This window comes from Poecilia mexicana, unplaced genomic scaffold, assembly GCF_051168715.1.
Source record: "Poecilia mexicana isolate PSO_F unplaced genomic scaffold, ASM5116871v1 scaffold_1, whole genome shotgun sequence".
NCBI lineage: Eukaryota > Metazoa > Chordata > Actinopteri > Cyprinodontiformes > Poeciliidae > Poecilia > Poecilia mexicana.
In genome coordinates this window covers 20,485,809-20,510,039 of record NW_028263370.1, presented here as the reverse complement: position 1 = coordinate 20,510,039, position 24,231 = coordinate 20,485,809, and the positions used below count along the sequence as shown (strand labels likewise).

At 35.4% G+C, this 24,231-nt stretch overlaps 2 protein-coding genes across 2 annotated transcripts; one reads left to right on the top strand and one right to left on the bottom strand.

The window, feature by feature from the left end:
- Window positions 1-8,049: 8,049 nt before the first annotated feature.
- rbm34 (RNA binding motif protein 34) lies at window positions 8,050-13,136 on the bottom strand. The gene is made up of 11 exons (XM_014970756.2): window positions 12,928-13,136; window positions 12,596-12,752; window positions 11,680-11,804; window positions 11,311-11,521; window positions 10,767-10,826; window positions 10,612-10,655; window positions 9,268-9,351; window positions 9,111-9,174; window positions 8,990-9,032; window positions 8,797-8,915; window positions 8,050-8,665 (listed from the first exon to the last, which is right to left on the bottom strand). Exons 1-11 carry the CDS (start codon window positions 12,948-12,950, stop codon window positions 8,351-8,353), a joined length of 1,245 nt encoding a protein of 414 aa, XP_014826242.2. The 5' UTR covers window positions 12,951-13,136; the 3' UTR covers window positions 8,050-8,350.
- Window positions 13,137-13,285: 149 nt separating this feature from the next.
- tbce (tubulin folding cofactor E) lies at window positions 13,286-23,615 on the top strand. The gene is made up of 16 exons (XM_014970754.2): window positions 13,286-13,885; window positions 15,198-15,282; window positions 15,591-15,755; window positions 16,087-16,172; window positions 16,628-16,727; window positions 16,808-16,910; window positions 17,341-17,417; window positions 17,505-17,597; window positions 17,949-18,013; window positions 18,829-18,893; window positions 19,683-19,835; window positions 20,478-20,616; window positions 21,255-21,323; window positions 21,443-21,502; window positions 21,598-21,689; window positions 22,891-23,615. The coding sequence occupies exons 1-16, from the start codon at window positions 13,768-13,770 to the stop codon at window positions 22,984-22,986; spliced, it is 1,566 nt and encodes a 521-aa protein (XP_014826240.2). The 5' UTR covers window positions 13,286-13,767; the 3' UTR covers window positions 22,987-23,615.
- Window positions 23,616-24,231: the final 616 nt, after the last annotated feature.

Here is a 24,231-nt window from a genome sequence, read left to right as displayed (position 1 = left end):
AATGTATTATAATTATTTCTTAGATTATGGGAATCTACATAATCTCCAACATTTACCGTTTATTTTTATCATATTGAATCTAGTTAAAAGTAAACCCAATCATAATTTGGACCACTAATTGACAAAGTGAAAAGTACAACACCAACATCCATGAGCATCTTGCATTGTTAAAATCCTGTAAAGTATGCAATATCAACAAAAGATGCTGCTTTGTGCTACATATTAGCATTAGTCAATAAAAATGTCGGAATAAGGTTGCATTTTCTCGTGTATTGTTGTTTTTTGTAAAATGTGGCTGTTTGGACAATATTGTGCCTGCTGTCTGCAGGAAGGTTTCTCAATATCCTGAGTGAGAGTTACAGATTTCTGTGCAGTGATAACACTCGGAGATTTTTCTCTTTATTTTCATTTAAAATTATGGCGTTGCTTTGAGGTTTGTCATCAAAGCAAAACACATTTGAAAAGGAATACTTCTAACACTTAAGCACTCTTTTCAAAGCATGTCAGGTTCCCGGGCCAAATTGGGAAGGATAGATAGGAAATGAGCAACAGATGGCTGGAACTGATGAAGAGAAGAAAACAACACTGCTGAACAGAGTCAAACAGGCATTTTGGCACATTGGAGGGCCGTCGTCTCCATCTTCCTAAACCATGTTTTTGACTTTTAGATGAGAACAGCCTACATTTACTCATTATACACAGACCCTACAGATGGTAGCAACCTCCTTTAAGTCAGTGATTTCCTGCAGAATCAAAGCAAATCGTTAACTATTCATGCATGAAGATCACAAACTTTAGAAAAGGTGGTTTGTTCCCTTTGGGTTTAGTATCTTCTATTAAGCCAAGGAATATAAATACCCGCATGTCTTGTTCAGAAGTGATGAAAGGATGGAGGGGGAAATGGATAGAGGGATCGGGGCCTCATGTGCAGAAACGCATGTGGAGCTTCAGTCTGTGGAAGTGAAGAAACAACGGAGCCAAGAACAGAACATTGTACATGTATTCTGTACATACATGTAGAAAAAGGCACTATAAATGAAACGTATTTTGATCTGTAAAATACAGTACGCTATATGTTCTTTAGCTACATCTATTTATCTATAGATAGATAGGTAACCTTATTTGGGGTCATAAATCATGGATCATGACCTACACAAAGTAACTGAAAGGAAATTAATACATATATGCTTCAACTTAAAAAAAAAAAAAAAAAAAAAATATATATATATATATATATATATATATATATATATATATATATATATATATATATATATATATATATATATATATATATATATATATATATATATATATATATATATATATATATATATATATATATATATATATGTTCTAACACTAGATCAGGTCAGGTCACAGCAATCTGAGTTTAAATAAAGTGCCTTAAAATGCCCTGGCAGTGTGATCAGTAGCCAACATTTCCAATATCACTATAACAAAATAAGAAATGACAGTCTGAAATAAAATATAGAAGAAATTAAACCTCTCCCTCATTTAATTTTACACTTTATTCTAATAGGATTTCTGCAAAGCGAGGTCTTCCTGCTGTCATGCAGAGACTGACTGAGTGAGCCAACCCAGGCCGATGGTGGCGACCCGTTACTTAGGAACCACTGTTGTTGTCTCACACTGTAGGTGGAACCTCCATTAGGACGCCAGCTGCATGTGAAACTCTGCTACTCCTGTATTTAAAGAAACTCAAAGGAGCTCTGAGTTGTGTCTGTGCACTTGTGGCAACAAGCAGCTGGTGAGAGTCAAGGCTTGGGAGGGAATATCATGAGCTCAGGCGGTTTTCCCTGGGATCACACTGACTCATCTATCATGCTTCTCTCTCTCTCTATGTCCACACTCATATTCTGTGATCAGTGTTATAATTAATCAAACAACACTGCACAGCAAACTTCCTGCTTACGACAACTTCCATGGCACACGATTTTTCAGCAATCAGTCATATGCAGATAAAAAAATGAACAGAAAAGTCGGATAAAAAAGATTTTACTTCAATGTAAAATTCTATTCAAATTTATATGATCCAGGAAAGCACATTAAACAATATTACCTGTTAAAAACAGAACAAGCATTGTTTAATACAAAGGTTTTCTAGACAAACTGAGTCCTTGGTTGGACCTTTAATAAAAAAACAACCAAATTTAAGTGAAATATTCCTCTCACACACAGAGAGAGACACATATGCTGAATTTCTGCCACTGTAAACAAGAAAAAACATGAAAGTGGCTATATGCATATGTAAATTTTAATTTTAAATTCATGGTTAAAAAAACAACTAGATGAGCTCTCTTACTGCTAAATATGGCACATTTCTACAACTGACTGGATTATTTTAATGAACACAGCAAACATCCTCTGCACATGACTTTTCAAAACCTGCAGTCATCTGCAGATTAAAAATGAACAAGAATGTCAGCTTTTTTAAAATGAAGATGTTAAATTCAAATTCATATATTTTTTTAAATATATATCATAATCCTGTTCTATATAATCAAACTGATCAAAATTAGCTTTTATGGCTAAATTTGGCACATTTCCATGACTGACTGGCTTATTTTAATTCATGTTAATATTTAATGTTTTTATGATGTTAAGCACTTTGAATTCTCTTGTTGCTAAAAATGTTCTGCAATTAAACTTGGCTTGTCTTAATTGGTTTTAATTTAATTAATTAATGTATTTTTGAAGTTATATTACAGAAGAGTGTTTGCATTTTCATAAGAGTTATGAGGTCAGAAGCAACGAATATTGACATTTTGGGTGTAAAAGTTATATCAAATAAAAGTTTTTTTTTTTCTGTCTGATTAACAAAATGGGACAAAAGTGGAAAATCCACCACAGCTGAAGGTAATTGGTTGCCTGAATGTACATGATTTCAAATTGCGGTTATTTTTTCCAAAAATAAACAAAAAAGTGTTTCACCAAGGCAACCTGAACAATCTGAAAAGTGTGGTGTGCATGTGTGTTCACAATGAAATGCTCTTAGTATCATCCAGCTTTTTATTACATCCAGAAATTGGCATTTTCACCCATTTTTATTGTGAAATAACTCAGAGATTTAGTGAGATTCCTTGGAGAGGATCTGTGAATGTGGATTTTCAAGTCTTCCCATGGATTCTCATTGATTCCCAACAGTTCCCGCTGTTCTTAACACATCAGAATGCTTTGATGTATACCCTTTCATTTCGTCTCTGGCTGTATGTTAAAGGTCATTGTCCTCCTGGGAGATGAACCTCTGTCCCAGTCTCAAAATGTTTGCAACATTTCAAACGTTTCTCCAGAATCGCAGTGAGTCCAACACATGGCGTAAACAGGAAACAGGACTTATGGTTGTCTTTCAAAGTAAATGACTAATAACATGTCTAAAGATTCTCCCACCTGAGATTAAAGATTCCAATTCCATTATCAATCTCGTTGATCTATTCTCATCGAGTTAAAAAATAAACTCCATAATTCAAAATATGCACCATGTTGTATTTGATTCAAACAAAATTAATACTTGGTTAAAGAATAAGAATCAGTCAATCAAATGAACATTCTAAGATGAAATGCAACTTTCATGTTAGAAAGCTCAGTCTTTGTGCTTTTAATATATTAAACAAGCCCCTTTGGAAAATATATTCTAATTTATTGATTATGACTGTAAATGTTAATATGAGATGGAGATTATTCATACACCATGGCACTAAAGTTAATAAAATAACCAGGATGGCAGGACCTGGAGGAGTTTAATGTTACCTGGGACATTCATGGGAGGAGACGCGCTCAAAGCTCCGCCCTCTTGAGCCAGCGCCGTTGCTAAGCAACAGATCAAACACTACATTGTACAAATCTGTTGGAGGCTGTGTGGTTAACTGTTTGAGGGTGTTAGAGGTATTTCCTCCTTTTATTATGATTAAAGATTCGAACATGTTGCAACTGGCCCTAGTTTCATCTTTAATTGTGGAATGTAATAATATTTTAGAGAGCTCTACATCTTGGATAACATGCAATACGTCCTCACAAATACTTCACACATTACAGGGACTGTAACCAAGTAATTGAACCGGTTCCAGATTCCCATTGCTTGAGATGTAGATCAGATATCTATTTGCAAAGTGCCTTGAGTCTAAGGAGGGTGAGCATTCATAGTGTAATTTATCAGTTATCAGGTTAAAACTGTCTTTATTATCAGGATTGACAAATTTACAGTTAAATACCAATAAATGTGAAAATACAGTTACCGTGCGCAGTGTAGTGACACACTTCTTTCTGTGACAAAAGCAGCAAATTACAAATGGGAAAACTTAAAACTTTAAGTCCATGTCTTGGTTGGTAGGTATATGTAGATATTCTAATCTTTTTCCATTTTTAGACAATAGACTGAACAGTGCTTCATCATGATGAGATATTCTAAGTTTGGGATTGTATTTTCTAATAAAACTACCCAGCAACTTGATTACTGCTCTTTATTGTGTGTTCTTTTTTTTTTTTTTTTTTTTAATTTTATTTATTTATTTATTTATTTTTCTCCCACTCAGTTATGGTAAAATTTCTTCGGATTTTATTTGGCCAGGAATTTTGTTCCAAGTTTAAGGCAATATATGTTTGACTTCAGGTTCCCTGTATAAGCAAAAAAAGAAGCAAAGGCCTGGGAAACACTGCCATCTATTGGTTGAATGCCTCACTACACCGTGGCATTAATCAGGAGAACTTTTAGGTTGATTTTATTACCATTTTTAAACTGATTCAGTTTGCTAGTAAATACTGAATGTTCTCCAGTGTCTTAAACATATGCTTCAATTGCTGCCTGGAGGTGTAAATAACTAAAGGTAAATGCAGGCAATCTGGGTCAATCTGTATGTTGGTAAACATGAACAGCATCATATATACTCATTAATGTATTTAAATATTACTGGACACTGTATTATTCAAGAGCTGCTCTGATATTATTCAGCTAGCTTTGTGGGATTTATAAGATCTGTTAGAAATAAAGAGAAAATAGAGATTAAATAGTTTACACTGACTTGCCCTGCTAAGATCTTGTTGCCCAAGTTTTTATTTATAAAAATGTTTATTGTTTTACCCACTAAGATGCAATCATAAGCAAACAGGAAACTTTGATTTATAACAGACATCAGTATATAGTCATAATACATCACTGAAAGCAGCAGTTACATAATAGTTGTTCAGTTAAAAATAAAAAACGGTGTGTTAAACACGCATTTCTTCTTTCTACACTTTGACTCTAATCTATTATGAAATAATATAATATACACACATATATTTCAACACAATTCAAAGCGACAGCATGTACTGTTTACTGTATATTTACTTGACCTCCAAATGGCCCAGTTGGCTCAGCAGATGGAAAATACCATTAAAACAATTTAGCTTGTGTACAAACAAGAAGTCACGCTTAAACATAAACTGTGTGTTTTTCTGCATGTTGTGTATTTTTGTTCAAAACATATTTGAAGGTGGGAAGAGTAGCTAGAAATTGTACTCAGGTACTCAGTGTCACTTTAAAATAATATTACTCAAAAGTAAAAAAGCATTTTGAAGTAAAACAACTCCTACAGGTACGTTTTTCTAAAAGTTAATCAAGTAAATATAAGTTAGCTATGCCAATTCCATCAAAAATTAATGCTTTAAAATCCTTTCAAATCTGCAGAAAATTTAAAGATCAATATTTAAAAACTGTGAAGTGATAATGAGAGTCCAACTTTCAGTCCATTTTAACTCTAAGCTATGGATATTCTACCTTAGAGGAAACTGAACAAGTGAATTATTTCTATAACAATTCATTCATCAACTGTTTCTAAAGAGCCTTTGAGTCCGACAACAGCAGACATGTTCAGATGGTGGCGAAAACTTCCAGACTTGCTCTGACATCACAGCGGTCTGTGGGAGTTTGTTACAAGATTAGCTGAGAAAAGACTTATTCACCAGCACTGTGGTTGATATTCACAGTGAAAGACAACCGTCAATGCCCAACTGCTCACTATGCTAATTTCTGACACGTCTCTGTGAATTTTATGCAGTATCTGTGGTGACATCCAGTGACCGGTGGAGCTGTGTATCATAGTGTAGCTTGCATCATCATCGTGTGAAAGCGGTTTATGTCCAAATGTGTAGTGATGAAATATTCATAATAGCATGTAAAAAGCTTTATTGTCCAGGTTCTTGTTTGCAAACATTTATTACTAAATGAAGCCACTGCAAACATTGAAACCTCAGCTTTTTACTTCAAAGTGGATTTAAGTTTTTTCTCTCGACTGAATTATGTATGACTCATTGATTATTGTTGTGCTTTAAAGTCTTTATGCAAAATGTAGACAAAATATTAATGGCGTCCTATTTATGCTTCCTTGAACAAGGTAGGATAGGTGTATGTACAATGGCCAGTTAGGACCATTGTAGAAAAAAGGACATCTCCAACAAAAAACTCAAATTTTGAGCTTAATCTCGGAAATTTTCTAGAAAGAAACTTGTAAGTTTCCGAGTTTCAAAAGTCTAAAATTTTCACCTTTTAAAACTCATAAAATGTCCAAGTTTTTTCTAGAAAACTTTTGAGATTAACCTAAACATTTCTGAGTTTTTCCTTGGTAATTTTTGACTTTTTGAAGACTTGTTAGTGATGCATTTAAGTGACTTGAAATATTCAATAAAGTAGTTCAGAAAGAGGTTAAATGATGGAGTGGTATTTTTCTATATACAAGTATGATTAAATTATCTACTCAAAATCATAAGATTAATGAGATCAGAAAAATAGTTCATGAAATAACTTCCTTAAATGTGAAAGAATGCACAGAGATTTTATGCAAACAGATGCACATCTATACATTTTTGAAAAGCAGAAGTGGAGCCTCATGCACAGCCAACAAAAATGCAGCAAATGGTTTCTGAATAGTATGTCAACAGCATAACTCTTGTCTTTTCCAGCAGTCATTGGAAAGCACATAAAGCTGTAAAACCAGCTCACCAATTGCTAGAACTCCACTTGGGTTGCCAAGTAATGAGCCGGGCTTTGCTTGGGTTGCTAGGTGACAGCTTGGGCTTCACTGGGTTGCTAAGTGAGGGTCAACCTCTGGTAATTTGTGATGTTACATTTTGAAGGTTTTGAAACAACTCGTTTTCCAGATACCAAAAATACTAACTTATTCCCCAAAAAATGGCTGGAAGTTTTTTATTAAGCATGTGGACTGTTTTCAGAAGCTGTAGAGACCCAAATGGAAGTGCAATAATGTGCTTAATATGAATTGTGCATTTTCTGTGCTCATCCAGAGCAAAAGTAAAATTTATTAACTCAAGAGTTCCTCGTAAATTTATAAATTATTCCCGTATTATTATGCTGGTGCCTCGAGATGTTATTTCTAATACGGTACAGGACACAGCACTGGAAAACAGATGTAACAATGCCATCTTGTGGTCAGAAGTCAAAAATTTGGTTTTAAAGTCAGTCCTTTTTTTTGCAAATTCTGCAAAATATAAAGTGACTCTCTTTTCCTTGGTTGGCTTGTAACATAATTCCATCGTGTTTTCCACATACAATCTGCATGTAAAATTTTATACTGGTTAGATGTGTTCAGGGTGGGAGAACCAAATATAAACTGAGGAAGAATTTATAAGTAGAATTCAGTTTCTATGCTCCTCTAATCTGGATCAAATTTTCAGAAAACTGCAAAAATATTTAAACACTGTTCATTTAAATCAAGTTTTTTTTTCCAATTTGGATCAGGCAACAGGACAACAATCTTAAATGTAGTAACAAATCTATAGAAATGTGACTGAAAGAGAAAGTAGTGCCATGGTGTAACCAAAGTAAGAGAGATGCTCATCACCACTAAGCACATTGGCTGGTTCCGTTCTGGGAATGACTGTGGAGATGAAGATGCAAAGAAGGATTTTACATAAAGTCAAGAAAATGATGGACAACCCTGACCTTCCTTTTCATAAGATTATCTTGCAAAAACAGTCTTTTGTCAGAAGCTTCTTCAAATTTGCTGTAATAAAGACCACTACTGGAAATTTGAATTAATGAGTTACAACAACCAATAAAGTGTTCTTTAATTGAATTGAACTCCATCCATCCATTTTCTGTACACCTTTTTGTAGCTAAATATATTGCAAGCATAAAATTTTAGCAATTTTTCTTTTTTTCAAACACCTCAGGTTTAAACTTTTAAAATTAAAACCACACCCAATCTTGAGAAACTGTGTATTTTCTGAATACAATACCCTTTTCTTGGTGATTTATCTGGGAGGAGAACTGTATTAGAAAACTTTGTGAAAAAGATTATCTTTTTCGAACAGTCAAGGAAACATCGTTAGTCCTTCATTTCGTAGAGACTCGATGTGTCTTTCTTGTCTTATTTTTCTTCTTTAAAGCTTTCTTATTTTTCTTGTGTGGATTTGCCATCTCTCCTTTAAAAGACGAGATGTTACTTGGCTTGTGATTGAAATTTGCTTGACCGGGTTTCCAGGCTCCTCCTGAACCTTTCCCAGCATTCTGCCTGGAATTCCTCAGGGCTCCTTTGCTGTTGGTTTTATTCGTCTGCTTTTCCTTTGTCACTGATCTCTTCACACGGATGGACCTGCTTTCCAGCTTTGAGCCATCCAGTGACAGCGCCACCTCTACCGAGTCGGCACTCTGCGACAGGGACAAAAAAATAAATTATTTTTTTTAATGTTTCTGTCTTAAAAACAATACAAAGCTTTGCTACAGTAATTATTGGGAATTCTAAAGACAACATCCTAATTGTTGCATTATGTTCAATGCACCTCAAACAGGACATATCCGAATCCTTTCCCAAGTCCGGAGTTTGGGTCTCGCACTAGTCGAACTGCCTCGACTTTTCCACACTCCTCAAAATGCTGTCGAAGTGCCAACTCCTTGATATCTACAAAGATCCAACAGATCAGTATCATGCATATCACATTATATCATGAGCTTTGTTTTGGCACAGCATCTTACCAAATGCCAGGTTCCCAACAAAAACAGAGCGCTTGTGATCATGCTGCAAGAATAAAATGATTTTTTTTTTAGCAACAGGTCTGCAGAGTGTGCAGGTGAGTTTAATGTTGGGAAGGCTTACTGATGACTTGTCAGTCACTCTGTCCACTCGGATGTGAAAGCCTTTCTCAATTTCCATGCCATTCCTGTGAGGACAAAGCCAATCATCATTTATGCGCTTGTTTACCGTTTCTCTTCTACGTTTATTATTAGTTTGGTAGCACTGTTAATCTTCTCACCTCTCCAGAGCATTGGTAACTCCCTCTTCATTTTTAAACACCACATAAGCATTTATGCTTTGCTTCTTGGGATGAACTTTGCGTCTGTAAATGTAAAAAAGAAAATCTATATTCAAAAGTGTAACAAAAAAAAGAAGAGGTTCTAAGAAGATATTATAAGTTCTAATTCCCTTCCATATCAAGACTATAGTGACACGGCAATGAGTTTAAAGAAAAGTTAACAAAAAGACAGACTATTAGTCAGGCAAACTGTCCACTTGGTGATATTAACATTTACGTAAAACCACTAACACTGAAAACGTTAGTGATGATAGAAATGCTAAATTTTTTTTTAAAATTTATACTAATGCAGTTCTATGTTGTAAGTTAGACTGCTGAATGAGAATCTGACACATGAATAACATTTAACCAGAGGTTAAGCCAATTTGTATTCATGTTCTGATCTTTTTCTCTATTGATTAAGTTTTATTTTGTTCATGTGTGTTTCTTGTACGAAATAAAGTTACTGAGAGGAAGTGGAACCGCTGCGTAAAGGCTCTCCATCCACTAAAAAATAAGAACATCAATGTAAGTGTTTATTTGATGAATCCTTCATAGTCAATGTGGAAATGTCACTAAAGTGCCAGCATCCTTTCCAGTTTATTTCTTGTCATCCTTGTTTTCACCGGATGCAAAACATTCCGATTCAAATCCCTGCAATAAGGCGAGTTACTACGTGTTTTTGTTACCATTGTCATGCATTGCCTCCTCCTTGCTCCAAGACAGTGTGCAGTGTTTGTCTCAGAGCGGGAGAAGATGTCTGTCTAATCGTCCGTATTAAGCGATAAGCATCAGTGAGCAATTAATACAGTATAGAGAGAATGAATAGAAAACATTGTCAAGTTTTTCTTTAGGAATGTTCTGTCAAATATGTAGACATATTCAAGACATTCAAGTACTTCTTTAATAAATATTAAATGTATTTTGTTTGTAATAATGGTCTTTACATTGATTACAGTATTCAACCATTCGGCAGACAGACAAAAAAGAAAGCAACAGTGCACTGATAGCAATTTTCTAGTCTGTGTGGGCTTCATTTATAAATTTTTGTCATTTATATTTCCTCCCTCTGTGCCTGCACTACAATTTTACATGTTCGCTATAGTTACACTTGGTGGGGTTAGTCTTTCAGTCAGATACTTTTCTTTCTGAACTTGTTGAGCTGTTGTATGTGGGTCATGGAAAATTATACTGAATGTCATGGAGAGTCTTGAATTTTTTTTTTATAAATACCAGTGGGCACCCTGCTGTAAAGTTTATCTAGAGCTGTAATGGCCTATCATCATATATGAGTCAAACACTTACTTAATAGTTGCTTCTTTACGAGACATGGAGGGATCCTCTCTGACCTAAAGTGAAGAAAGAATAAGATTATTTTGGTAATTAAATAAATGAGAATTTCACTGAATGTTACAATTGTGAATCTTGATTTTTTATTTTTTTTGTTTGTTTTTAATTACCACAGAGCGAAACCGAGCAGATTCAATCGGTCCTTTATCTCTGAAGAGTCCTAGCAGGGTCTAAAGGAAGTTTAAAAAAAAAGAAAGATTACACAGTAGCTCCTTCATAAAACAATAAGAACAATCTTAATAAATAACTCAGGACTTTGCCTTGCATTTTATCAACTTAAGATCACAAGAATTGGTTTAATGTGGGATTTGTCTCCAAAAAAGAAATAGAGGGAAGCACAGGGATAAATACTATTGCCAAAGATACACAATATATCAACAATTACATCAGTATCTGTTTATGTTGTTTTTTTTCATATCGATATAGGTCTGATATCGATATATCAGACCGATATCATATCGGTCTCATTTCCATCTTGCATTTCCATCCATTCTTAGAGTACATTATTTTTGTAAATTGGTGAACATCATGTGCTTTCTAAAGAAATGGTAAGGCTTTAGACTTTCTAATTGTCTAAAGTCTGACCATTGTTCCTGGTCAAACCGAGGAAGAATGATCAAGTCATTTGATGCTCAAACTGTGAGGGACTTGTACCTTCATTGTGCAGCTGACTGGAAGGTTGCCAACAAACACGGTCCTCTTCATCTTTAAGGCGTCCTCTTGTTTGTTGGCCTTCAGTTTCTGTCGCTTCATCACCCAGTACTCTGCACTGTTTTCACCAGTAATCTCTGATGCCTTCCTCTTTTTTCTCATTGAACTCTTTTGCACATCCTCGTCTGTGTCTGCTGTTAATAAACTGCTCTCCCTAAAATAAATGCAAATAAACAAGAGAGAGAAAAAGACAAAAGGTTATGTTTTTATTTATTTATTTTTGATAAGATAGTTTAGAATGATGTAATGGTAAAAAGGAAGATTCAAACAATACAATATGCATTTGAAGGAAATGATTCGTAAACTTCTCACCTGTTCAGCAGTTGCTGCTCAGCCACTGATGTCTTCTTGATGGGTTTGTTCTTCATCTGCTTGACCTTCACTTCTAAACCATCTTTCTGCTGCTCATTTCTTTCTGTGGTCTTTTGAATACGCTTCTACAGTAAAAAAAAAGAAGAAAAATATGAAATGCCAAGACTGCAAACAAGTTATGTTCTCATTTATAATAATGTATTTTATTTGATAGCGCCTGAAGTTCTTTTGTAACAGAACCTTTGAGCGCTTAAAACCAGATTGTAGTTTGGACTTCTTGTTGTTCCCATCCAAGCAGATATTCAAGTTTAAGAAACATGTCAATGGCCAATACAAAACAAGAAAAGTGCTGAAAGCTGGACTGAATTATGTTTTCCAGGAGCAAGATTTTATTTCTATTTACATACTCGACCTATGGTCGAGTTTACATACTCTAAAAAGCTAAATAAATGTCTAACGCAGAGGAAACAAACCTCTGTAGTACAGACACATTCAGGAAGCTAAGTCGTACTTAAAGGTTCGAGAGGCTGGACTGAAAGACAGCAAAGCAGCACTAATTGGACATAAGCAAGATAATCCATAGTCTGCAAATGACCAGGGTAAGATCCTGTGGGATGGCCAACCGATAAACAGGTGAGGACTAACCAACAAGATACCCTGGACAAGTCACAAGAGCACCAGGTTTATGAACATTTAAGTTACCCGAATAACCCTGAGGTATTCATTCATTGGGTTGGAAAACACATGATTATGAGGCAGTAAGCTAACCCTAGGGTTACAATCCCACCATCAAAAAACCAAACTGCTATACAGACTGTGCAGTTTGGAAACATCTAAGACTCAAAAAGTGTAAAAATGTCCACCTGTAACAACCTGCTTTTTAAGGGAAATCAAGGCGGACAAAAGTGGTGCTTACCTTAGGGACAGGCTGAAACAGAGATGATGACGCTGGTAACGGAGTCGTGAATAATGTTGACAATGACCCAGTCGGTTCAGAGCTCTGCTTGAACAAGCTGCCTGATACCTGGCCGACAGCATATGCAGATGACTCTTGACCGAGCAGCATTTTTTCTCTGCAGGAACAAACATAGGAGTGAAAAAGATGCAAGAGTAGAAAAATAAATACATAATAATGTCAGACTAATCATCAGGGATGGCTTTATGGGCGTTTCGATTGTTTCAGTGCGTGGTTCCTCTCTCCTGTATTCACGTGCCAATAGCAAGGTTGTCGTCAGTAAGTAAACAAACCTGTGGTGAACTTTTTTCTTCATGGCTTCTTCTGAATCCCCGCAGTACAGCCGTATGTCTTTATTTCTGCTTAAATAATGTATTATTTACAGTCGCATGTAGACTTTTTGAACATATACCACAACACAACACGCTCCGTTTATCGTCCGAGCACTGTTCTACCTAGAATTGTGTCCCCGACGGAAAACTGTAAGGAAACTACCAACTTATAAATATCCGGAATGAAACTATAAGCGGGATATTTTGGATTTAGATAAAGGGAATATATTTATGACGAGTAAAAATATATATTTTTTAATTTACTCACTTGGTATTTTTATTTCTTTAAATGAAAAATGTTCGAGGTGAAAACGAGTACGCCGTTGAAATGTGTCACTTCCGGTAATCCTTCAGTCTGCGTACATTTTTTTTCTTCTCTCTCTCACTTAAAGCTAGATAAATTATATTTAACCGCTTAGAGAAAACATCTCCCGTATTATTTAAGACATAAAAGTTTCTGTCAATGTCCAAATGTCAAAAGAGTTCACGTATTTACAAGTATTTACAATAGCGAGCACGAGTAATGTCATACGTAAGGTTGAAAAGCAGGTGGCGGTAATGCGTCTTTGTAAACCGTCAAAAGACACCAAAAGAAGAAATTTTAGCTTGTTAAGCTGTCATGTTTCTCAAATCAGCCCGCTTCTAGATTTGGACTTTATTTTGAACTCTAATGCTCAAAGTTTCACTTGTGAATCTCTGAAGGTATTTAAGGCTGGACCGTTTCTCAAAAGTACCACATACGTAACGCGCGATCTATAGCGGCTGTAGTTTTAGTGTTTTCTGTCTTTTGTGGTCGGCTTAATGAGAACCGATCAGTCCGAACGGGATAAGATGCTGCTGGACCCCGTTGGTAGGCGGATCTCCTGCGGAAAGGAACGGGCCACGGTCCGCTATGTTGGGCATGTATCACCGTATGAAGGTAAAAAAAAAAAAACAGTTATTCTCATTTCTGAGTTGTTTAAGTAGCGAATTCAGATTCTCATAATTTTTGCTACCTAATAATTTGCTGAATTTTGCATCCTGATGGTATTGAGTAGCACAAATATAAAGATCTACCCTGAAATGGGACAAATTCTGCCTATAGTCAAACGAGCTGTTGTACTTAAAAAAACATATGTGCAGAAGATTTAATCACCAATTTTTCAATGTTTGTTTAGCAGTTCCTTCAGGTCAGGGTTTGTTATTGGGGAAGCACCTATCTGTTCTGATGAGAATCATGTTGTCCAAACAGTGATGCCGTTTCCATGTGGTTGGCAAAATGCATCCCAGTCTGTGGCTTCAAATCAACCCATTAAGGTTTCTTCAACTTCCTGTGACCATCTTCTCACAGCTCTTTTTTAATGACAGGTTTCCTCTCTGTCAGGGGTTTAAAACAAGACAATCTGCTTTGCCAAGAGGAGATGCATAAATTCTTGATATTTGCATTTAACAAATCTAGTGTCCTATTTTCTGTGGTAGAGCAGCTAAAAAGTGGTTGAAATCTTGGAAGTGTAGCAGAGAGTGAGGCAAAATCACCAGCTATTCCCACAAACACATCAACAATATCTGTCTGTAGTTTAGCAACAGCTAATTTGATGATCCCACAGACAGTGTTGGTAACAGATGGTGGTGAAACTTATTTTTGTGAGTTGTTGAAAGTTGTTTGAAAGCAACAAATAAAGAACAGGAGATTACTTTAAAATTTAAATAATACATCTTAAATTCAGATGAAAAATAGTCTTACATCTTCAGCTTTGCCACATTTGTGTGGTAAAGTTTGAGCATAAACATGCACATTACATCAAATGTATAGCCATGACAGTGCAAAACTTATTTTTGTTTTAAGGTTGCACTATTAGGCAACCAAATATCCAACTTTTACATGTTTTTCAAATGCAGCAAATTCATTTGTAAATTTTTATTTTGCAAAATTTCAACCATTTAAGACCTGTTTTAAGTCCATCACCATAAATTCAAGTAAACACTTTATTGCACATTCTTTCTATGGCTTATGTTTTTGTTTCAGTTTTCCTTATTGAATACAGCACTGTATTAAAAGGCCTTTGAGGGATTAGTAACAATCAGTTTAGCATATATATATATATATATATATATATATATATATATATATATATAGAGAGAGAGAGAGAGAGAAAATCTTTTTGTTGTTGTAGTTCTAAAACTTTTCTAAAAGCCAACATATGGTGCTGGGGTAGATATTAACTTTTTACCTGCATAATCTTTGTTTATAGGGCTGTGGCTTGGCGTGGAGTGGGATAACCCAGAGAGAGGAAAACATGATGGCAGCCATGAAGGAGTGCAGTATTTTACATGCAGGTAGTCTCTGACAGCTTAGTTCAATTTTATAATTGTTGTTTTGTTTAGTATCAGTGATTTTAAATGATAGAAATTTGGCCCTGGCAGTATAATTTCTGTTTGTAAGCCAAGGAAATAAACTTTGAACACCAAAACGTAGACAACCTTTACCATTCAGCTTTTATTACAACTTTATTATTTCAACTTTATTGTTGTGCGATTCAAATTATGACTTTGTTCACAGATTTTTTTTTCTCTTAGTCTCACCCTATTATTCCATCATATGCGAGTGAATAATTAAATAGATGAATACTATTTTCTTCTCTTAGAAATCCTAAGGGAGGATCCTTTGTTCGTCCGCAGAAAGCGAGTTTTGGAGTGGACTTCCTGACTGCTGTTTATTTGACCTATCAGACAAACGCAGAGGAGGTGCTGAACGAGGAGATCTTCATTTCCTCCAAGAAGCTCGAATGGTTTGTTGTTGAGGAGAAAAGGTATGACAATTGTATTTGCACGGTTTTCACTAAGGCGTGCTTGTTTTATGTGATTATTTAGCTGCTCTGCTTCATGTTTTCAGGTGTTGTTAGACTAGGGCAAATGAAGCTCAGACAAACAAATAAGAAAAAGTTGCACACTATTTTTACCAACCACTTGAAAAAATTGGAATTGGATTGGACAAACATGTCAACAAATCTTTAGCAATCTTCCTTCTAAGTATCTTATTATTCATTTTGATATTAACTGCATTGTTATATCTGCTTTGTGTAAAAATGTCTGCCAAATGAATGTACACATCAACATAAACATGTTTTTTTATTATTACAGGTTTGAGAATCTTCCATCAGTTGTGTTGAACCATTGCGATGTCAATGGACCCGGGGTGGCTGGAGAAATCAGGAAAACAACACCCAGTATCCTGTTCTTACCACCCTAACAACTACATATGTAAATTTTGGCTGAAATAATGATTGGAATATTTTACTTCAACTTTATTTATTCAGTTCAGTTTGAAAATACTTAATTCATCCCAAAATTGAATGTTGACGTCGTAACTCTTGTCATCCAAGTATTATCAAAGAGTCGTCGTGGACAGTAATGCTTTGACTGAAGGCAGTATCATGACTGTCATGAAATGCTAACAGCTCGATTTCTGGGCAGCAAAGATGATATTTCACAGTAACGTCCTGGATGACATCATTAGTTATTGCTGCTAATCCACCTCATTTGCTTTTGTCGCTCCTCTTTAAATCTCTGTCTGGCTATATGGCCAGAAAGCCAGAAAGCCTGAAACTGGCGTCTCAGTCAGGTCTTAGCTGTGCTAACTGTGAATATTGGAGTAGTTGGAGGCCTTAACAGCTTGCAACAGACGTTCAGTGGTTGGACCTCTCTGGGTCTCTGTTGTCCACATGGAAAGATGTGGCTGCCATCACAGAGCAGCTGGACAAACTGGAAGGCTTGCAGCTCAGGTACAACCTCCTCTGGAAAGTCTGTGTTTTAACAGCTGTGTTCTGTTTTAACTGATTTAAAACCCTTTTAATTCTGTTAGTGTCAACAGAATTAGCTTGACCTCTGACCCCTGGGCTCACCGTCAGGCGTTCAGCAACCTCAAACTCCTTGCCCTCAACAATTGCGACTTCACCTGGCTGCAGGTAAGCAGTTCCTCCAAACACAACAGGTTTATAGTTCTTGAAATTCTTTCACATTTCTTTTAGGTGTTTTAAGGGTTTGGAAAATGCTTGATTTCCTTATAAAAGTCCTTTAACTTGTTTGATATTCAAACTGCACAGTTTTGTAACAAATTGCCATCTAACAGTTTATTTAAAAACTACATTTTGAAAACATTTACACATTTTTCCCCACTGTTTAAAGTTAAATCAGTCTAAACTTTTGTTGTTTTAGATTAGCTAGAATCAGCATGGATGAAGTGAAAAGGAGATCTGAGAAATCCTTGCTTAATACATTCATTAATTAAAAATGGTAGTTTGCCAGGCAGAGGAAAGATTTTTAAAGCATTTTAATTGTGCTTATAAACATTTTTTTCTCCAAAGGCCAAATAACGCTTGAAATTTCTGTGGTCAGATCCTGGAGTGTGCCCCCATGTGGCCTCGGCTGGAGGATCTGTCTTTAGAAAATAACAACATAAGAGAACTACAGAGGTAGCATTCCCGTCATCCATTTTCAATTTTGCAGTATCTTTTTCCTCTCGTATCTTTTTGAAACTTATAAAAGTATCTTCCCTGAAGGCCAGAGGGCGTCCTGCAAACACTGAAGAGTCTCAATCTGTCTTGTAATCCTTTGATGCAAGAAAGCGTGTCCAGGTTATCTTCTCTGCCCAGGTATAGTCAGGAGGAAGTTTAATCATCTTCATTTTTAAGATGTAAAATATTAACTGATTTCCTAGAATTTAATAACACCATGGAGTAAAAAATGTGGAACATCACATCCTCTCTTATTTCTACACTTTAATTTGTTACAGAAATGTCTGGATCCATGTTCTACAATGATTTTAAGCTTACAAAAACACAATAAAGGTTTCACGGTCATTATTTATTAGACAAAAATGAAAACAACATAAAAAACTGCATGTGAAAAACTAAATCTGTGATTTAATACCTTGCTTAAATACTTACATTTTTATCAATAACAATGATCTTTCTAAAATAACGTTGTTTTCTTTTACATTGCAGACTGGAGTGGCTTAACCTGTCTAACACCAAACTGTCAATTATTCAACTTGAAGATCCAACTCAAGGTTCATTGACAAATTTTCTGTTCTTTATAATGTGACATGCACATTTAAATACTTATATGAATATACAGTTGAAACCAGAAGTTTACAGACATATTTATCTCGCTGTCAGAATTTAAATAGACTAAACTTCTTTTGTTTAGGTGAGTTAGAATTACGAAAATGATTTCTATTTGCTAAATGCGACAATAAAGTCAGATTTATGTATTTGTTTTCACGATCAGAATGGATACTGTCTCTTTAAACAACAAGTGAAAGCCCAGATTGTGATGCCACAGCTCTGGAGGCACCTGATAGGTTAACTGAGACATTTGAGTTAATTGGATATATTTTAATACCACATATAGAACCAACTGCTTTCTAGAAATCAGCCAAAATATCAAGGGAATAAAAGTGGAGACACACCAGCTTAACTGTGAAGTTTGGTGGTGGCAGCATCATGATGTGGGCCTGTTTTTCTGCAGGAGGGACTGTTGTACTTCATTAAATAGATGACAACAGGAGAAAAGAGCATTATGTAGAAATATTTAAACTTCTGGAAGGAAACCCAGAAAGTTTGATCCAGGTCAGACATTTCAGAGACAATGCTACCAAATACTGAGAAAATGTGTATAAACTTGAAGACATTAATAAATAAATCTAAAATAAAATTGTGGCATTTAGCAAATGGGAGTAATTCCAGATGATTCTAACTGACCTAAATTGAGGGAAAGAAAAAAAGGTGTTTACGTCTTTTTATTTGGTGTATTTGTCAATCACTGAGTACATTTTGTGTTTAAACTCCATAATTCTAAAGTCGTTAATATTTTTCTCTGTAGCCACTTGTACAGACGTCTTTCCCGCTCTGAAGAATCTCAATCTGGACCACAACAACATCTCTGAGGTCAGGCTGTGTTATAGCTTGAAATTATTACATTTTTTATTACTTTCAATTATACAGAGCCCCATAGGGGACATAAACAATCTTTAACATTTCCTCGCAAAAGTATTGCATTCCCTTACAATAAATTAGCAAGTATACCTTGGTCTGTTTTGCATGGAGTCACAAGTGTCAATTGAAAATTGCACATTCAAAGAGCCTCTGAAACCATGTTTATATATTCTTAACTCTTTGGTGCAAAAAAACTGAAAATTGATTTATTCACTGCAGTTTGTTTGTTTGTGTAAGGTAGAGATGGAACTGCACATGAAAACGGTCCTTTATAACCATTCAGACTATCAACACAAAAAAGACACAATCAAAACTGTCAGATGACTTTATTACCCCGAGAAAATAACTCAGAAATAGTCCAAATAGTTTGGATGTACTTCTTATTTCCTTATTACAGAAAGTTTCTGTTTATATCTTAAAAGGGATGGGATAGGCTGTTTTGCTTTTACTTTTGTGATGCACTTCAATCCTAAAGAAAAAGAAATAAAACCTCACAAACGAGATGTTAACATGCATGGAAAAACTTTATGATAACCTTACATTACAGCAGAAAGACTTTCAGTATTCAATTATGCCACATGAACTGATCAGCACATTATTGCATTCCCTCTAAATATTATTGCGATTGAACACAAAATACTTTTTTCCCATGGCCCTTAGGAGGCTCTGTGCAATCATAAGCACTAATTATGCTGACAACACATTTTCGTTTGAACATGCTCTCTCTGTTTTATCTTCCAGTGGAGTATGGTTAATGAGCTCGCCAAACTCCCCTGCCTCGTTAAATTATCATGTCGTGACAACAAACTGGTGAGCAGCGATGGAAACCCAAAAACTGTCAATCAAATGATTATTGCCAAACTTGGACATCTGCTCTACCTGAACAACAGTGAGGTATGCGTGTGTGTGTGTGTGTGTGTGTGTTTTCCCCCACTGTTAGCTGTTTTTATGTCTTTATTTTACTTCAGATGTTAACTGGAAGAGCGGATTGTAGTCATTTCTACACATGCATGAGTCTTTGAGGTGAAGTTAATCAGCTGCAGAAGAATATTTCATTGTGGGATAGTTGCAAATGACAGTCAGACTTAAAGATGCAAAGTTTTGCTCTTGAAGTTCATCCAGAAAGTATTCACATGGCTTCACTTTTTCCATATTTTGTTACATTGTAGCCTTATTTGAAATTATACTAAAGGTAACCTATTAGGCAAAATTCACATTTTGAACATTTTTATACATCCATTTTGGTTTCTACTGCTTCTAAAAACAACCCAAGACATTTTTTGGCAATAATAAGTTAAAAGTTTTTTAGTGCCTGGAAAATGAGCCTTTTCAAAAACCTCCAGGTAATTAAGTCACACTAGGGGCCCTGCGGCGTTACCTAGCAACCCCACCCTGTCGCCTAGCAAACCAAGCTGAGTACCAGCATATTTAGTCATTTTACCGCTGTATGCGCTATACAATGGCTGCTGGAAAAGGCAAATGTTTTGTTGTTGACTCACCATCCAGAAAATGATGTTCATTTCTGCTGGCTTTTAGATCAGCTTTGAAGAAAGAAAGGGGGCGGAGCTTGACTACATCAAGATGTTTGGAGAGGAGTGGCTGAAGGCAGGGGGTGCAGATCAGCCCAGCACTGCATTCACCTGCCAGCACCCACGTTATCAGATGCTTATTGAGAGTAAGGCACTTTGGCTTTGTTACAAATGGCAACTAAGCATAGTTATGCTAAAACATTTCTATTATGTTCATTATTGTACACTCTATTACCAAATGTATTAGGCTCCAAATTGGAGAATGCAAGTGTTCTAGTGATTGGGAGTTATAGATCCTTTACTCTGCTTATATGTTTTAGCAACTCTTTCCAAGCTGTAAATTCAGGTTTTACCCATATTTTCCTAAATTATGAATAGATTAGTGTCATCTATTTTTTCCAGTAGAGTATGTTCCAGTGTGTTATCACACTGCTTCGTTCTTTCAAATAAAAGAGTTTAGGAATTAATTGATCAGGCAAAAGCAAGATGAAAAGGTTGAAAATGTAAGAAAACTAAAGTCTTAAATAAAAGATAAGAAAATTATGGGATGTTAAGATGTGACCAAAAATTCAGGAAAAAACATGGAGAATATACATAAAAAACCAACAAGCAACCATTAAAAGACTGTTTATGAAAGAAAATTAACTTTTCTGTAAATTTTGTTCTGTATTCAGGACAGAAGGAGGCTAGAACAAATGATAAGAAAAAGGCAAACCTCCTTTTTTCTATGGTGACAGTTTTTATTCAGTTATCATTTATTGTCTGTTTTTTTCTTTTTTTTAAGAGTATGGAGCCCCGGAGGAAGGCGAGCTAAAGAAGCCAGAGCCATTTGCCCTGAAAAATCAGCTGATAAGTCAGTTCTGCTTGATGTTTTTTCTCCTCAGTTGTCTCTACAAAAAAAAAACAACATCTTTCTGGCTCTAAAATATAGTGCTTTCTGTATATGTTTTTGTTTTCTGTGTGTTTTCTTAGACATTACATTTGTTTTTCCTGATGATGCTGATCGGGAACCTATAAGCAAGAAACTACCAGGTAAAAAACAAACTGCTTGAGCATTAATTAAGCAGTTATTATTGAATTAAACCTCATGTAAAAGTTGTTTTCTGTTTCTATCCAAACATTTGCAGCCTCTATGGTTGTTCAGAAAGTAAAGGGACTGCTGCACAGGCTGCTGAAGATCCCACCTGCAGATCTGAGGCTAACCTACACCAGCCACAAGGTGACACTGGATCACACATCTCTGCTTTATTTCTATACAGAATCCACAAACCAAGCAGGCCTAAATACTTACAATTGGCATCTGCTTGTATTTGCATTTGAACCAGTTCGTAAACACCTGGTGGCATTGTAATGTAGAAAAGTGAATCATCTGCCTAGTTGTGGTAGCTAATTTTACTTAATATTACTTAAAATACTTGAAATAAACTAATAACTAGAAGCATGTAAATGTTAATTTATGCAAAATTCACATTTTACACATTTTTGTATCTAAAAATAACCTAAGCATTTGGTGTTTAGAAAATGACCAATTTAAAAAACCTCTCTAAGGAAATGTCACAAATCAGCAGGCACTACCTGTTACCTAGCAACCACAGCATCACATAGCAACCCAAGCTGGGCTACAGGCCATTTGCTTGCCCAGTAAATACAGTGGTAAGATGAGCTGGCCGAAGTTTTTTGTTGTTAACTTTCCATCCATTGTTGCTAAATTCTTGTGTGTTGTGCAGGAGACTCTACTTCAGTTTTTTAAAGATGTATAGTTCTATAATTGCTCATCTCTTTGCCGCCATTTTCATGTGCAAGTGTAAACGCTTAGTTGGGTGTGGCCAGCAGAAGCTTATTTAGATTTAAAGTGACAGGAGGTCCTAAAACGGCTCCCTCTGAAAAAGCTAACCTGTCAAAAATCTCATTATCTAAAAATTATTTTGTGCAAAAAATGTAATAAACATGTTTTGTAAAGCCTATAGAACTTTCCTAATCTGGTCTAGGAAGCATTATAGGTCACCTTTAATTAAGTTATGATGTGACAAAAAGCAAAAAGGAGGCTAATACTTTGTGTATTTTAGAAAGAAATCAAATTCAATATTAAGTAATAACGATGATGAAAATGAATATTAATGAGGTAAAAATTAGCAGTTGCTGCAATTTTTTTTTACAAACTAACATTCTATAAACTGAAAAATGCTTGAAGATGCAGCTTTCCTGTAAATCACTGAAATATTTGGGTATAAAGCCAATGTTTCTGAGAAATGCTTTGTTTTCAACTTGATGCAGTTTTCAGTTAGAAAAGAATCAAATTTAGTCTATTTCTAGGTAAACGACAAAAAGAAACAACCACAAATCATTTTGAATAAAACAATAGGAACAGTTTGAAGTTGTTAATCACTCAATTAGGACCTAACGAGCCGTTCTGGTTTCAGGTGTCGGGGACAGAGTTTCCCATCGACAGTGACTTAAAGACTCTTCATTTTTACTCTGTGGAGGACGGAGACCAGGTGCTGGTCCGCTGGTCCTGACTTGATCCAGCTGCATGTTTCCCAAACTACGAGTGAATGATGGCACAATAGACATTTGATAAAGGCTTTCAAAATAAACCAGAAGTCTACCTGTTTAGACTTCTGTGAAAATCACATTTCGTTATATCTCACTGTTCTGTGTTAATTTTTCTAATTAAGGCAACTGCAGACGTTCAGAACAACATAATCGTCTTAATTTGTGCCTCATTCCCAAGAAGATGAAAGGCAGCGATTCTTCTTCTGCCTTAAAGACGTTTTAATTTTGAAACAGGTCATCATCATCAAACTTTCACAAGCCTGGAAGAAGTTTACATTCTTCATGTGTGTTTAGTTTCAGACTACAGTGCAGCAGAAAGAAACAGCAGCTCTAATGTGTGTGTTCTGCTCGAGTCTGTTGTTATTGATCATTTTTTGTTAAACAGCTCATATTTCCAATGTTTTGTTCTAGTTTCTATTTAGAAACTAAAAAAGTGCATTTAGGGAGATAAAATGTCTCCCCAGAAACATAGAACACCTTCATTGGATAGCTATGTAAGTTATTTGTCTTTAACACACCAGATTGTGTATAGGTATTTTGAGAATTATACAATTTTCTTTGTTGTGGAACAAATAAAGACTTGGAAAAATTTCTTTGTTTTTGGTTTATTGTGATAAAAGTTCACCATTGCTGCTACATTTTGTTTGCTTTCCTAAACTTGTATTAAACATTTTTATAAATAACACCTTATGTAATACCCTGGAGAAAGTGGAGAGGCACATATTTCAAAATCCTTTAAGTCTACGGTGAAATTTGCAGTCTGTGATAATTTAGGGTCTTCTGGTTCTGGTCCCCTGGGTTTTCTGAAATCCAGTTAACGCAGGACATTGACCAGGACATTTTAGAGGAATTCATGCTGACAGGTCTTATGGAGATGCTGATTTCATTAGGTAATTTATGCCAAAGGAGCTTCAGCCAAGTATGAGGATCCCTTTCAGAAGCCTGACATTTTTACTTAAAATTTCAGTTTTATCATTAACTACAAGAAATAAATGCCTGAAATGTTATGTCAATGTCAAATTTATTTATATAGCACTTTAAAAACAGGTATAAAACTGCACCAAAGTGCTCTACAGGAACGACAATAACACAAGATTTATTTAAAAATAAAATCCTCTTTTCCTTAATTTATTCAGCACAAAATAAACCAAGCGAGAACAAAACGACACTCTGTTCTCGCATGGTTTTAAAATCACATGACAGCTGCT

What these genes read in the sequence shown, in the direction of transcription:
- rbm34 (XM_014970756.2), bottom strand. Translation starts at nt 12,950, where the DNA reads ATGAAGAAAAAAGTTCACCACAG. An exon ending in CGTAAAGAAGCAACTATTAA is followed by an intron (nt 9,352 to 10,611) that starts GTAAGTGTTTGA and finishes TTACATTTACAG; the next exon opens with ACGCAAAGTTCATCCCAAGA. An exon ending in TCGGATATGTCCTGTTTGAG is followed by an intron (nt 8,666 to 8,796) that starts GTGCATTGAACA and finishes TCCCTGTCGCAG; the next exon opens with AGTGCCGACTCGGTAGAGGT.
- tbce (XM_014970754.2), top strand. Translation starts at nt 13,768, where the DNA reads ATGAGAACCGATCAGTCCGAACGGGATAAGATGCTGCTGGACCCCGTT. An exon ending in AGGTTATCTTCTCTGCCCAG is followed by an intron (nt 17,598 to 17,948) that starts GTATAGTCAGGA and finishes TTTACATTGCAG; the next exon opens with ACTGGAGTGGCTTAACCTGT. An exon ending in CCTGAAAAATCAGCTGATAA is followed by an intron (nt 21,324 to 21,442) that starts GTCAGTTCTGCT and finishes GTGTTTTCTTAG; the next exon opens with ACATTACATTTGTTTTTCCT.